The sequence below is a fragment of the Oncorhynchus mykiss genome, chromosome 22 (genome assembly GCF_057628025.1).
Source record: "Oncorhynchus mykiss isolate SJ-2025 chromosome 22, ASM5762802v1, whole genome shotgun sequence".
NCBI lineage: Eukaryota > Metazoa > Chordata > Actinopteri > Salmoniformes > Salmonidae > Oncorhynchus > Oncorhynchus mykiss.
Genome location: NC_143043.1, coordinates 15,259,250 through 15,275,044, shown reverse-complemented (window position 1 = coordinate 15,275,044; position 15,795 = coordinate 15,259,250). Strand labels below are relative to the sequence as shown.

The 15,795-nt window shown below is 40.0% G+C and overlaps 1 protein-coding gene across 3 annotated transcripts; it reads right to left on the bottom strand.

Annotated features, from left to right (window-relative positions):
• Window positions 1-2,461: 2,461 nt before the first annotated feature.
• Window positions 2,462-15,580, bottom strand: LOC149972813 (T-lymphocyte activation antigen CD80-like). Of its 3 annotated transcripts, none has more exons than XM_090215586.1 (6): window positions 15,231-15,550; window positions 13,806-13,845; window positions 12,581-12,937; window positions 12,154-12,459; window positions 11,942-12,040; window positions 2,462-3,125 (listed from the first exon to the last, which is right to left on the bottom strand). In XM_090215586.1, the coding sequence occupies exons 1-6, from the start codon at window positions 15,291-15,293 to the stop codon at window positions 2,563-2,565; spliced, it is 1,428 nt and encodes a 475-aa protein (XP_090071712.1). In that variant the 5' UTR covers window positions 15,294-15,550; the 3' UTR covers window positions 2,462-2,562. The 3 variants fall into 3 exon arrangements, with proteins under 3 accessions (XP_090071712.1, XP_090071713.1, XP_090071714.1); XM_090215588.1 differs by lacking the exon at window positions 2,462-3,125 and adding an exon at window positions 4,570-6,452 and having other exon boundaries at window positions 15,231-15,580; XM_090215587.1 differs by lacking the exon at window positions 13,806-13,845 and having other exon boundaries at window positions 15,231-15,329.
• Window positions 15,581-15,795: the final 215 nt, after the last annotated feature.

The following is a 15,795-nucleotide window of genomic DNA, read 5'->3' as shown; positions in this document are numbered from 1 at the left end:
CTCCCAAATTAACTCAAAGAATATCAGAATGTCGATTTTACAACAATAGCTAATTAATTAATTTCCTCTACAGTCTCATCCTTAACGTCGCATAATCTGTGAATCTGCACAAACCCTAGTCCCACTAAATAAGTCAGTACCACACCAATTGAGTTGATTATTTATTTACTAACAAGCTAAAATGATAGTATAAGATACACAAACACACAGTCTGGGCTATTGATTAGAACTTAGTACAATGAAACAGGTTCTTAGCGGGCCAACACAATATCACACATGTTACACACAATGGGGGATTTAAAATAGAGAGAGTGCATGAGAGAAAAGTACACTTGGATACATTTGTAAACTATGCTTATTTTAGCCCTAACACCTTGCCCCAAACTGCCGCTCTTATGGGTCAGAATATAATGATGTAATTACTTGTCGAATGTCTCTGATGGGGTATCTCTTTGTAGACCGGATTCGCCTTCTCCTCTGATGACGGCACTTCTTTGGTTACCGGGTGTAACTCTCTGATTGTCCACACGATGTCAGTGTCTTTTCTCTTAGTGGCCTGTTTCCTAGCCCTTGTTCTGAAAGGGGGTCTTCTGAGTATGGTCAGCCATGTAGTTCAGGGATCCAGCGTAGGAATGAAAGCAGTGTAGACACGATTCCTTGGAGAGTGGTAACCGGTTGGTCCTGCTTGAATTCACCCTCATTCGTAGCATAGATTTTTAAAGGTTTCTTTGTCTTCAACCTCGTGTTGCATTTTGGGGTTACAACTGATCAGACCTTGGCTGCAGCTCGTGGTCACCTAGTCTGAGATGTTAATTCTTAACTCACATGTTTTATACCCTCAGGTCAGAAAGGGGCATTTCCGTCTTCATGGCAAGTTCTCTGGGCGCCACTTGTTACGAGGCAAGGTCTGGATTTTACTCAGATCCAATTTAGACAACTAACAACTAAAACATTCTCTTTGATCTGGACATTTTTCACACAAAGTACAGTATACAAACATCAGGTACATATTATGAAAACTCTTCAAGTTACAATGTTTTGTTATAATGTCGTCATTTAATTTTTAAAAACAACAAAAACAACATTCATTTTCAAATTCCATCTATCGTCATTACAGTTGTTTGTAATTTGGCACGTTATTTAAGTGGCAGCCATCATAACCATTAAAGCTAGTTAGTGCTAGTTTGACCACCAGAGGGAATCTTTGAGAAACATTTGATAGCCTTCAATAGTGCTGTACTAGAGAATTTAAAACCTTGTTGTAGGAACATTGTATATGGGACTAATTTTAAGGCATTTTGCTTAATTCATTTGATTAATATTATAGTATTCCATGAAAAAAAGAAAAAAAGACTCTGGCTTTCCGTTTGGCTGGAACGGAAAATATGACGCTGTAAAATGTGACGGTCGTGAGTAGGCTACAGTACTGGGCTATTTAGCAAAATAATCCCCTTGTTGTGCAGGCACGTGGGAGACCGGGGTTCAATTCCCCGATGTGGATGAAGGAGTAGGCTGTCTTTGTAAATAAGAATTTGTTCTGAACTGACTGCTGCACTAAGAGCAAAACGTTTCTCCACCTTTATTGTATAATTGTAGTTTAACCAATACCCAAACGGAGATTCAGTGTAAATCTCAAGATCAATCCCCGTGCTTGTCTCAGAGCAGCGTGAAACAGTGCTAAAATAGTTGTAGGCTATTGCTCCAAATCCTATTGCTTGTAACTGCAATATGCTCTTTAAATAAATAAGACCCACACCACTTTTAACAGCACATTACTCAACACTAGTGAGACTCATGTTGCCTACTGTAGGCCTACAGTATATAACAAAATTTGATAATCGATAATTACATATGGGTCTTCCGGCACGGGTATCAAACCTACATCTGTAGCAATTAATTTTGCATTGCGATGCAGCATCTTAGACCGCTGTGCCAATCAGGAGGGCTGTTATAATACTGTACATGGTGTCCAGGTCAGGATAACCAAAACATTTCTTTATTAAAGACTATCAGAAAGAATGTTGGTACTTATTTATTTTGATCCAAAGCCATGAATGAGTGAGTCACTCAGCTTTATGTTAGGTGCTGGCTCTATGACTGTGCCATCAACTTGATAATATATAATGATATTTTTGAGGTTATTTCGTTTTCAAAAAAACTAAAATAAGTGATTGTAATCTGAATAAAGGCCAAAATAATATTTGTAAAGGCCAAAACATTTATTTCTGTTTTTAGAGGGAGAGAAACGCTCTAAGTCTTATGTGACTCCCAATCACGGTTGGATGTGATACATAATAATAATGATAATACTTATTAGAATAATGATTATTATTATTTAGATTTATTTATTAATGTTTTTAGATGGAAAGAATCCCAAAACCTAGTCATCTCATGGGTCTCCCAGTTGAGGCCGGCACGGGTATTGAACCAGCATTGGGACCCAAAAGCATAATCAGTGCTCTAACTCCCCATTGTGCTGGTCTGGAGCAATGAAGTAGTGACGCAGGGTACCATACTAAACCCTAAATTACCTCTAATCCCGCAGCATAATTGCAAAAACTTTTAGTGGAGCAACCACTGTACTACCATTTTGGCTGACGAAACAGATTGTCCCAAAGTCCATTTATTGCATGTTACTGTTCTGAGGCTGGTTCTCCATAGTCCCATCATACATTCCATTCCTCCACACTCTGCGACAAAGGGATTTTGTCTGCTGTTTAAGATTAACAATGCGTGTGAGGTGTCATAAAAAAAAAAACACCTCCATACCTCTCGATCTCTCCCCCTCTGGTGGGTGTGAGAGATGTCCCTGTAGGATTGTGGTCCACGGTAACCTGACCCGAACAGGCCAGTCATGACAGTTGCCATGTCATCCACTGGTTCAGTAACACCTTCTGTGGCAGCACTGTTTGCTTCTGTGGCAGCACCATTAGTGTTGTCAACTGTTGCTTCACCACTATTGATTGCTGTAGCTCCATCACCTTGAACAACACTACAATTGCCCAAAGCCTGGCTTGTTGTGGAAGACATCAGATTGCTGTGCTCCTCAACACCTCCTGCGGCACCCTCGCTGGATCCTGCAGCAACACTGTTTGCTGTAGCTTTAACTCCACTGGTTCCACAACCTAGATCAACATGGATCAGTGTTTTAGTCATAATGAGCAATACACTGCAGCCAACTAACTATTAAAAGTACATAGGGCAGATTGATTTTCACATACTTGACACTCCTCAAATGAGAGGCCAGGATATATAGTACATTCATCCAGTCCTGGGCAGAAAATAGTTGTATTGTACCACTCCTATTTCTATCCTGGTTAGACAGTTTGCACTGTTCTGTGAAGGGAGTAGTACACAGCATTGTACGAGAATAGCCTTCATGGAATAGTCTTAATTTCTCAGAACAAGAACGGACTGACGAGTTTCAGAATAAAGTTATTTGTTTCTGGCCATTTTGAGCCTGTAATCGAACACACAAATGTTGAACCTCTAGATACTCAACTAGTCTAAAGAAGGCCAGTTTGCTTCTTTAATCAGCACCAGAGTTTTCAGCTGTGCTAACATAATTGCAAAAGGGTTTTCTAATGATCAATTAGCCTTTTAAAATTAAACTTGGATAAGCTAACACAACGTGTCATTGGAACACAGGAGTGATGGTTGCTGATAATGGGCCTCTGTACGCCTATGTAGATATTCCATTAAGAATCTGCTGTTTCCGATTACAAAAGTAATTTACAACATTAGCAATGTCTACACTGTATTTCTGATTAATTTGATGTTATTTTAATGGACAAAAAATGTGCTTTTCTTTCAAAAACAAGGACATTTCTAAGTGACCCCAAACTTTTGAACGGTAGTGTATGTTATTTATTAAATATATTAATATATATATATATATATATATATATATATATATATATATATATATATATATATATATATATATATATTATATATATATTATATTAATAAATCAATCAATTTACTGTACATGCACAAACAGATTTTGAAACCTTTTTTTGAAAAATCAACCTACAATAGTGCATGCTGGGAAATACGATAATGATAGACGTGGTTTTGGTTCAAATGTGTCTGAGTTTCAGGCCCCTGTATTACCGTCAAACTAGGCGCTCAAAATAAGGCCTCATGAAATACATATGGTATTGTGTTAAAAGTCATGAACTGTCAAAATCACGTTTTTCATGAAATGGTATGATATTTGAAGTAAACCAGAAGTATGTTGGCCAAAGTATGAAAAATGGCAGTTGCTTCTACATTGACAAAGTTTGATCATAAAGCTACTGGTCCCCTCCCCCATGTCAAACACTTGGATTCATTATTAATGGGACAAGGTGACATCACCTTAACTCTCATTTTAATACACCAGTTCTTTTAAAGGGACAGGGTCCTATTTTGAGCTGTAAAAAACATCTCTAAATTACTTACTTTAGAAACAAAAATGAACGCAATTAATACAATGTAATTCTTAAGAATAGAGTAATGACTCACATTACTAAATTATATTAAACAGATCCATAATAACAAATGTGACAGCAGGTAGCCTAGCAGTTAGAGCGATTTTTACATTTTATTTCACCTTTATTTAACCAGGTAGACCAGTTGAGAACAAGTTCTCATTTACAACTATGACCTGGTCAAGATGGAGCAAAGCAGTGCGACACAAACAACAGAGTTACACATGGGATAAACAAACGTACAGTCAATAACACAATAGAAAAGTCTACATACAGTGTGTGCAAATGTAGTAAAATTAGGGAGGTAAGGCAATAAATAGGCCATAGGGGCGAAATAATTACAATTTAGCAATTAAAGACTGGAGTGATAGATGTGCAGAAGATGAATGTACAAGTAGAGATACTGGGGTGCAAAGGAGCAAAAAATAAATAACAATATGGGAATGAGGTAGTTGGGTGGGCTATTTACAGATCGGCTATGTACAGGTGCAATGATCGGTAAGCTGCTCTGACAGCTGATGCTTAAATTCGTTCCAGTCATGGGCCAGTAACCAAAACGTTACTTGTTTGAATCCATGAGCTGACAATGTGAAAAATCTGTTGATGTACCCTTGAGCAAGGAAGGCACTTAACCCTACTTGGTCCAAGGTTGCTGTTGATAATGGCAGACCCTGGCTGTGACCACAATCTCCGAGGGTGTTTCGGGGAGAGTTGGGATATGCAAAAAAAAACATTTTCAATTCACACGTGTATATGTGGACAAAAATAAGCATCACCAATTTGTATATATTTTTCAATAATAAATATAGCCCATTAATAGTTACATGTAGAGAGAAATCATGCTGACCTATAGGCCCTGCATGACCCCAATGCATTCAAAACTACACCATGTCCAGACCAGGAGAAACTCTGCTCGGGCCGGTAAATTTTTGGTCAACTATCCCAGTCGAGCCAGTGAGAAAAAAGTTAGCATTGGATCCTGTCATAGCCTACGAATAAGACCCAAAGTTTTACCTGACCAGGTCATGAGATCAGGAAAAACTCCAGGACCCAGAAAAGACTCGTCTGGATTTTGCCACACCACTTTTGAATGAGTGAAATGGGATGATGTTAGTACATTAATGGGGTAAACCTACTCTAAGAGTATATATATTGGCTGTTTGAGAGAAGGTTTGAATCCTAATCAAACCATCCAATGTGAATGCATCTGTTGTTGAAGTACAGTAGATCAATGAAGTTACAGTTACAACAAAAAAAACAACTTCTTACTGCATAGGTTAAATGTATTTTTAGGCTTCAGACAAAGCTACAATTTCCCTCAAAATGCATATTTTGGCAATTATATATTTCCCATTTCATATGTGTCTGGTGTTAGCTTGTTACTGGCTAGCTACTGTAGGTCTTCAGCCAGCATGGAACAAAAGGGGAGAGCGGTCGTTCAAAACTTTGACGCAGTTGTCAAGTCAACGCATCTCTGTGCTGCTGTGAACCACATTACAAGAGACATGCCAAACAGGAGATGTACAGTGCATTCGAAAAGTATTCACACTCCTTGACTTTTTCCACGTGCTTTTTAGGTTACAGCTTTATTCAAAAATGTATTCAATTGTTTTTTTCCCTCATCAATCTACACACAATACCCCATAATGACAAAGCAAAAACAGGTTTTTAGAAATGTTTGCTAATTTATAAAACAATAAAATAAAATGGAAATAACATTTACATAACTATTCAGACTCTTTACTCAGTACTTTGTTGAAGCAGCTTTGGCAGGGATTACAGCATCAAGTCTTCTTGGGTATGACGCTACAAGCTTGGCGGCACACCTGTATTTGGAGTTTCTCACATGCTTCTCTGCAGATCCTCTCAAGCTCTGTCAGGTTGGATGGGGGACGTTGCTGCACACCTATTTCAGGTCTCTCCAGAGATGTTAGATCGGGTTCAAGTCCGGGCTCTGGCTGGTGTCGTGGAAATTCACTATGGAGAGAGACTTGGTCTTGGTCATTTCTTCAAACGATCATCTTTATTTAATATCAATTCATTATTGCAATAATGAGACCGTCAGCCCACCAGTCTTGACTGACTGTTAGGCTGAGAGTCTCGCCTTTACAGACGATGCACAGTTTTTACATAGCTGACACCAAGATTGCTTAGTCAGTCACTTCTAACCTTCCCATAAGCCACCTTGGTTATCTACACAGGATGGTATTTTACTTAGTTTCCCAGATGCTAGGAAGATGAGACAATGAGGCATTGTTCTTAACTCTTACAGGCCCTCTCTATCTCGAGTCACACATACCACATCTTGTCTACAGATTGTTAGCTTTTAGATTTTTAATCACCAACACAAGTCAATTGTCAGCTTCAAGCTACAGTGCCTTGCGAAAGTATTCGGCCCCCTTGAACTTTGCGACCTTTTGCCACATTTCAGGCTTCAAACATAAAGATATAAAACTGTATTTTTTTGTGAAGAATCAACAACAAGTGGGACACAATCATGAAGTGGAACGACATTTATTGGATATTTCAAACTTTTTTAACAAATCAAAAACTGAAAAATTGGGCGTGCAAAATTATTCAGCCCCTTTACTTTCAGTGCAGCAAACTCTCTCCAGAAGTTCAGTGAGGATCTCTGAATGATCCAATGTTGACCTAAATGACTAATGATGATAAATACAATCCACATGTGTGTAATCAAGTCTCCGTGTAAATGCACCTGCACTGTGATAGTCTCAGAGGTCCGTCAAAAGCGCAGAGAGCATCATGAAGAACAAGGAACACACCAGGCAGGTCCGAGATACTGTTGTGAAGAAGTTTAAAGCCGAATTTGGATACAAAAAGATTTCCCAAGCTTTAAACATCCCAAGGAGCACTGTGCAAGTGATAATATTGAAATGGAAGGAGTATCAGACCACTGCAAATCTACCAAGACCTGGCCGTCCCTCTAAACTTTCAGCTCATACAAGGAGAAGACTGATCAGAGATGCAGCCAAGAGGCCCATGATCACTCTGGATGAACTGCAGAGATCTACAGCTGAGGTGGGAGACTCTGTCCATAGGACAACAATCAGTCGTATATTGCACAAATCTGGCCTTTATGGAAGAGTGGCAAGAAGAAAGCCATTTCTTAAAGATATCCATAAAAAGTGTCGTTTAAAGTTTGCCACAAGCCACCTGGGAGACACCAAGCATGTGGAAGAAGGTGCTCTGGTCAGATGAAACCAAAATTGAACTTTTTGGCAACAATGCAAGACGTTATGTTTGGCGTAAAAGCAACACAGCTCATCACCCTGAACACACCATCCCCACTGTCAAACATGGTGGTGGCAGCATCATGGTTTGGGCCTGCTTTTCTTCAGCAGGGACAGGGAAGATGGTTAAAATTGATGGGAAGATGGATGGAGCCAAATACAGGACCATTCTGGAAGAAAACCTGATGGAGTCTGCAAAATACCTGAGACTGGGACGGAGATTTGTCTTCCAACAAGACAATGATCCAAAACATAAAGCAAAATCTACAATGGAATGGTTCAAAAATAAACATATCCAGCTGTTAGAATGGCCAAGTCAAAGTCCAGACCTGAATCCAATCGAGAATCTGTGGAAAGAACTGAAAACTGCTGTTCACAAATGCTCTCCATCCAACCTCACTGAGCTCGAGCTGTTTTGCAAGGAGGAATGGGAAAAAATTTCAGTCTCTCGATGTGCAAAACTGATAGAGACATACCCCAAGCGACTTACAGCTGTAATCGCAGCAAAAGGTGGCGCTACAAAGTATTAACTTAAGGGGGCTGAATAATTTTGCACGCCCAATTTTTCAGTTTTTGATTTGTTAAAAAAAATTGAAATATCCAATAAATGTCATTCCACTTCATGATTGTGTCCCACTTGTTGTTGATTCTTCACAAAAAAAATACAGTTTTATATCTTTATGTTTGAAGCCTGAAATGTGGCAAAAGGTCGCAAAGTTCAAGGGGGCCGAATACTTTCGCAAGGCACTGTATCTCTAGTAGAACCCATGTCCTCAACATCCAGACTAGCTGCAGGGTGCTAGAGTGGAGACCATGAAACACAGCATTAGCAGGACAGAAATATCTTACTGTTCGTTAAGTAAATAATTGTTACATAGCCAACAAATACGATGAATACATAATTGTTCCCTCACACTGGACATTGAGACTTGTCCTGAAGCCACTCCTGTGTTGGCTTGGATGTGTGCTTAAGGTTGTTGTCCTGTTGGAAGGTAAACCTTCGCCCCAGTAAGTTCCTGAGCGCTCTGGAGCAGGTTTCAAGGATCTCTCTGTACTTTGCTCCGTTCATCTTTCCCTCGATCCTAACTAGTCTCCCGGTCCCTGAAAAACATCCCCAAAGCATGATCTGCCACCACCATGCTTCACCGTAGGGATGGTGCCATGTTTCTTCCAGACGTGACACTTGACATTCAAGCCAAATAGATCATTAGACAAGAGAATCTTGTTTTTCATGGTCTGAGTCTCTTTAGGTGCCTTTTGGCAAACTCCAAGCGGGCTTTCATGTGCCTTTTACTAAGGAGTGGCTTCCGTCTGCTCACTCTACCATAATGACCTGATTGGTGGAGTGCTGCAGAGATGGTTGTCCTTCTGGAAGGTTCTCCCATCTCGACAGAGGAACTCTAGAGCTCTGTCAGAGTGACCATCGGGTTCTTGGTCACCTTCCTGGCCAAGGTCCTCCTGCCCCGATTACTCAGTTTGGCCGGGCGGCCAGCTCAAGGAAAAGTCTTGGTGGTTTCAAACTTCTTCCATTGAAGAATTATGGAGGCCACTGTTCTTGGGGACCTTCAATGCTGCAGACATTTTTTGGGACCCTTCCCCAGATCTGTGCCTCAACACAATCCTGTCTCGGAGCTCTATGGACAATTCCTTTGACCTCATGGCTTGGTTTTTGCTCTGACATGCACTGTCAACTGTGGGACCTTATGTAGACAGGTGTGTGCCTTTCCAAATCATGTCCAATCAATTGAATTTACCACAATCAAGTTGTAGAAACATCTCAAGGATGATCAATGGAAACAGGATGCACCTGAGTTCAATTTCGAGTCTCAAAGTATCTGAATTCTTACGTAAATAAGGTATTTCAGTTTTTTATTTTGTATTAATTAGCAAACATTTCTAAAAACCTTTTATGGGGTATTGTGTGTAGATTGCTGAGAATTGCTGAGGATAAAATGTGGAAAAAGTCAAGGGGTCTGAATACTTTCCGAAGGCACTGTATATCAACAACAAAAAATCTAGCTTTAATGTAATTTCAATGTTTGAGTTGCTTTGTGTATCACCAAATTTGCTTGAGATGATTTTACTGCATCCAAGTTGCTTGACATAAGCATTTCATGAATATAATGTAAGCTCCCCACCCACAGCCTCAGTCTTTTCAAACTTCTAAGTTGTTAGCCATGAAAGAACCAATACTTTTCAGAATGACTGTTCAGGACCTTTAACACTGTTCTGGTGTACAGCAAATTCTCCACTGTGATTTAAAAAACGAATTAACACTGGGAGTGTACAAAACCGGCATCTATATGTACAAATGACCGCAACTAACCTGTAACCCCGCACATTGACTCAGTACCGGCACCCACTGTTTACAGCCTAATTATCGGTATTTTACTGTGTTACTTATTTTTTTAGAGTTTATTTAGTAAATATTTTCTTAACTTCATTGTTGGTTAAGGGCTAGTAAGTAAACATTTCACGGGAAGGTCTACTACACCTGTTGTATTCGGCGCATGTGACAAATTGTTACAGGAATTAAATTCCTCTATGTTTTAATACCCAATTAAAATTAAACACTGTCAATTCCTAAGAATTTGTAAGACTCTTATTTGCATAAAATGGACAGAGACCAGTCTCAAAATCAATTAGCAGCGTTTATTCTCGAGAGTACTGAACATGATACAGTTTACCACAGGTTATAAACTGAAAATGACGTCATTAGTTTTCGTACTACTCAAGCCTTCCCACATCGTCTCTCCCTACTAAGATCATTTACGACCCGAGCCAAGGTCTGCTTGTGTAGATAAGCATTCTAGCCAGTCTGGCTATAAGTTCATTAATTTCTACCAAGAAACAGACAGTCATTGTTCTAATTCTTGATTATATTTACACACATTATATTCAGTACTAGGGTTAAAAGAAAATTCATACATCTATACAGTAACATATTCTGATTAGTCAGTCCTGATTGAAATGTATACATAATTAGTCATTAGTGATAAAAAATCCCTTATAATCAAATAATTTGATATGGGTCCAGACTCAACACTTTCAGTGTTGATTTAACATTCTGTGTTAATTTTGTTTGTTTTCTTACACTGGAGAATTAGCTGTGTAAATATCCAACTTGCAATGTTTGCAATTGGCTTCAAACTATTAATTGCAGTATTAATTGCAGCTTTCAACCTTTTCAGTGGCCTGTTGAAAGAGTCATAAAGTAGTTGAGGGGGGCCTCCCGGGTGGCGCAGTGGTTAAGGGCGCTGTACTGCAGCGCCAGCTGTGCCATCAGAGTCCCTGGGTTTGCGCCCAGGCTCTGTCGTAACCGGCCGCAACCGGGAGGTCCGTGGGGCGACGCACAATTGGCCTAGCGTCATCCGGGTTAGGGAGGGATTGGTCTCATCGCGCACCAGCGACTCCTGTGGCGGGCCGGGCGCAGTGCGCGCTAGCCAAGGTTGCCAGGTGCACGGCACATTGGTGCGGCTGGCTTCCGGGTTGGATGCGCGCTGTGTTAAGAAGCAGTACAGCTGGTTGGGTTGTGTATCGGAGGACGCATGACATTCAACCTTCATCTCTCCCGAGCCCATACGGGAGTTGTAGCAATGAGACAAGATAGTAGCTACTACAACAATTGGATACCATGAAATTGGGGAGAAAAAGGGGTAGTTGAGGGTCACAACTTATTTATACTTTTTTTAATCAAATATCATTTGTTAAATGTTTTGCCTTTATGTACACCTGGAGCAATGGATATTTAGGAGAATGGGCATTAACAGAATGTTCAGATATAAATGTATTGTGTAGATCAAATACAGTATGACTGTCAGATAGATTGGAATAGTATAGGAGATTGTATGTGCACTCTATTGATTCTATTTCTATCTTCAACATGCAGATGCAGCCCTGCCATTAGTTGAAGGCAGCTAATCCTATAGTTTCCGAAAAAAATTTGGAATCTTTATTCAAGTAGTTGTAGTCACTTTCAAAGTAACTATTTGTGCCAAAGGAAAAATAGTTATTTTCCACAAAGCATAGTTATGTCTGTAGTTATCCCAGGTTTGCAGTTATCATGTGATTGGGAGTTGGTAGCACTTCATTGAATGTAAATCGATGTAATATCCTTAGATTTGGCACTAACAGAGTATTTACAGATGGGGTGTCTTTATACAGTACTGGATCTATTTTCATTATGGTAATACAAATCCTGAAATTGCAACTTACATTGTTTGTAAACAAAAATGATTCCCCCGACGCAAATCAGCATCAATAGTGTGATGCCTAGTGTAATGCCTACAATAGCACTGAGAGAAAGGCCTTCACCTGTGGGGAAAAGACAAGACCAGTTTAAGTTTTCAGTTAATAAAGATTAGGTAATGAGAGGGGGTGAAACACACTGTATCATGTTCTTGCAAGGTGTGTGTGAATTCTCTTACTTGTGCGGATGATGGTTGTGTTGCTCACAGTCTCTCTCAGAACGGGGTTGAACACCTGGCAGGTCACAGAATGATTATCTATGTAATTCTCTGTGAAATTCACTTGGCTCCAGACAGTGTACAGTCCACTTTCAGGATCAAGTGTAAAGTTGGTCTGTACTTCCCTGGGTTCCAGAGTGCCGTTCTGAGGCTGAGAGAGGTCCTGGATAGTCCATGTGACTTTTGGTTTGGGGTAGCCTCCCTGGGTCAAACACATTGCATTCATCACTTTGTACTTCACAGTCAATTTGGGTGTCGGAAACCGTGCTGAACGTGTACAAGGCAAAGACAAGAAGTGAGAGAAAGGTTCCATAAAGTGCCATGTATAAATGCTATAATAATGTAATTTATGATTTCCCCACAAGAGCTATGAATAACGCAGCCATACCTGCGACAAGCAGAGTAGTCTGACACACTTTGGTGAAATGGATAGGTTGATCATTTCTGTCGAACAGCAACGCGAAAGCCCAGTAGGTTTTCTGGTTGTCTTGAGGTGTTACTTGCTTGAGTTCGATAGAGATATTTCCAGAACTCATCTCAACCTGAAAGGCGTTAGTCCTGTTTGTGTAAAGTTCATTCTGATATTCTTGCTCAACTCTGTTGTTGAAAGAGTACAACACAACGTCTGAATGATCTTGCCAATGGAACCGGAGTCTTGCTGGGTTGATGGATAAATTCAGGTCACAGGGTAACAGAACAGATTCTCCTATAATGCCAGTGACTAGATGTTCAGATGCAACTTGTCCTGAAAAATTCAAGACAAATATGCCAAAGTTACACCAAACTAAGCTCAGAATTCAACACCCAGATCATAAACGTCCACCACTGTATAACTGCTTGACTGTGTTTGAATATGGGAGAATCTATGCAATGTCTCAATTGGCTTGAGATGTGAAACAGTGAAGAATTGTCCCCGTGCCTTAATGTCATCAATGGTGCTCAAGCACAGGCCCATATTAGTTTCCTGCTCCTCCATGCCCGTCTCCCGACTCCTTGAGAGAATTGTAGGAGCTTATGCTAGATCTGACACAGTCCTTCAAACCAGGACAGAGGGGCCCAAACACTAAAACTGACACTGCTATTGTGACAGCAGGGCTTCACTGGAGGAATGGCATGGCATGCTCATGTCCTGACTCAAAGGAAATTACAGAAGTTGTTTGGATGTGGTAGAGCTTAAGCACAGTGCACACATGCAGAGCGAAAAGTCCCCTAAACAAACACCTTCCTGGAAATGTAAGAAACGTTCTCTCTTCCAAAAGCCGTACAATAACATTTGAGACGGGGCTGTTCGTTTATCGGTCTACTTTTGTAATGAATTCCAGCACTTGCTTACGAAGATGATGGGGAGATGTATGACATCACCCGTTTCATGACTACTCTGATGAGTTATTTATCTTTGTCATAAACCGTCAGCTCGGTAGCAACGTGTCACAATGTGGTTTACAGTAAACTGACCTAGACCCCCAAAAGGGAAGGAATTACCATTTCCATGGGAAAGTCTGTGTGGGTGATGTGTGGGCAAGCCCAGATATTCCCTTTAGACAAGCCAAAACCTTTTCTGTAAAGCATTGAATAAAATAAAATAAATGCGCATTGAGATAAAGGTGACTTACCAAACAGCAAAAACATGAATACCAGAGTAGATTTTCCACGCTGCAAATAATTAGAGAATAAATTAATGCGGGGGGGTTCATTTTGTATGCCATCTGCTTTATTTGTGAAATACACATCTTCCTTTCACGACATACACTGAGTATACAAAACATTAACGTCACCTGCTCTTTCCATAACATAGACTGACCACGTGAATCCAGGTGAAAGCTATGATGCCTTATTGATGTCACTTGTTAAATCCACTTCAATCAGTGTAGATGAAGTAGAGGAGACAAGTTAAAGGAATTAAGACAATCGAGACACTGATTGTGTATGTGCCATTCAGAGGGTGAATTGGCAAGACAAAATATTTAAGTGCCTTTTGAACGAGGCATGGTAGTCGGCTCACCAGTTTGTGTCAAGAACTGCAATGCTGCTGGGTTTTTCAAGCTCAACAGTTTCCTGTGTGAATCGAGCATGGTCCACAACCCAAATGACATCCAGCCAACTTGACACAACTGTGGGAAGCATTGGAGTGAACATGGGCCAGCATCGCTGTGGAACGCTTTTGGCACCTTTTTAAGAGTTCCCAGGGCAAAAAGTCGGGGTTCAACTCTATATTAGGAAGGTGTTCCTAATGCTTGGTATACTCAGTGTGCGGCATTGGGTTTAGTGCTTACCAACGTTATGATGCAAACAACGTTTGAAAGGTCTATCATTTTCATCGAACACAAAGTTAGCACAAGCCCTAGTTGCCTTCAATAGCCTTATAGGTTATTGTTGTTGCTAGGATAACTTTGTTTGTTATCATGTTAATATTGTTTCATTCTTTGCATGCGATGTGCAGTAAACCGGAGGAGAAGTTGTGTGTCAATTGATCCCTGTAAGGGGTTCGGTAGCAAACCGGTGAATGACACAAAAATCAAAGATTCAATCATTCATATAGGCAAGCCCAATTAAGACTTATTATAACAATGTGATGGTGCGTCCCAAATGGAGAACTTGAAATAACATAATGTAAGGTAATTAAAGAATCAAAAGAAAAATGTGGTTATATGTATTTAGGCATATGATGTGAAAAAGGCCTTGTGAAATCATCGTCAAAAGTGCAAGAGATAGGTCTCGATTATTTATGGAGTGATCATATAGAAATATACAAACATTATTTGAACAACTCCAAAGCAATTGCATGTGGCACTGGTAACTCTTTCCTACTCTGAGACAACTTCTAGGGGCTGTATCCACAAATTAACTTTGAATTGTGAAGAAGTTGTTTCATTTTGTCCGTGCATATGAATGAAGACAGCACTTTCTCATCGTAGCCGTATCTCCTCATAGGGAAATAAGTTGTATGTATATTATGTAGCGTCATGAGAAACAAATGATAATGTACAGAATGCAACCAGCTTATTAAGCCATTAATTAGAGGTTAACCCAAATCTTACCAGACTGAAGACCGACTCAGAGATGATCCTTCTCCTTTCTATGACAAGCATGTTGGTGTTCATACCCTTTCACATCTAGATTGTCACCAAGAATAGCTGCTATACGTTCATCCTAACAGCTCCACCCTCTCACATGACTGCAATGTCGCTGACTAATTTAAGTCGGCCTATTCCTGAATATAGTAACTGATTACATAATATACAGTAGAAATCACAGTTAAAATAATAAAGGTGCTAAAATAATAAAAACATCTTCACGTTCTTGTTCTTTCTTTCTCTTTCTGTCTCCCTCTCGCACACACACACACACATACACACACACACACACACACACACACACACACACACACACACACACACTTCCTGTTAGCAAGAACATACGTATGTGATTTTCCTCACTTGTTGCACATGGAAAGAGCAATACGTTTAGGTAAACATTGAAAGGTCATCATGCTCACCATTGCTTCAGTTTTAAGACACTGAGTATATTACCACTGTAAATAGCTTTCATTTCAGTACTTGACTGACAACTTTTCTGTACAATGACATCTGCCAACTCTTGCTG

Bases quoted from the DNA above. Each gene is read 5' to 3' on its own strand.
- LOC149972813 (XM_090215586.1), bottom strand. From the start codon at position 15,293: ATGAACACCAACATGCTTGTCATAGAAAGGAGAAGGATCATCTCTGAG. The intron at 12,938-13,805 runs GTAAGTCACCTT...TGAATTTTTCAG, and splicing joins ATTCATGTTTTTGCTGTTTG to GACAAGTTGCATCTGAACAT. The intron at 3,126-11,941 runs GTAAGTTGCAAT...ATGTTGATCTAG, and splicing joins CATTTTTGTTTACAAACAAT to GTTGTGGAACCAGTGGAGTT.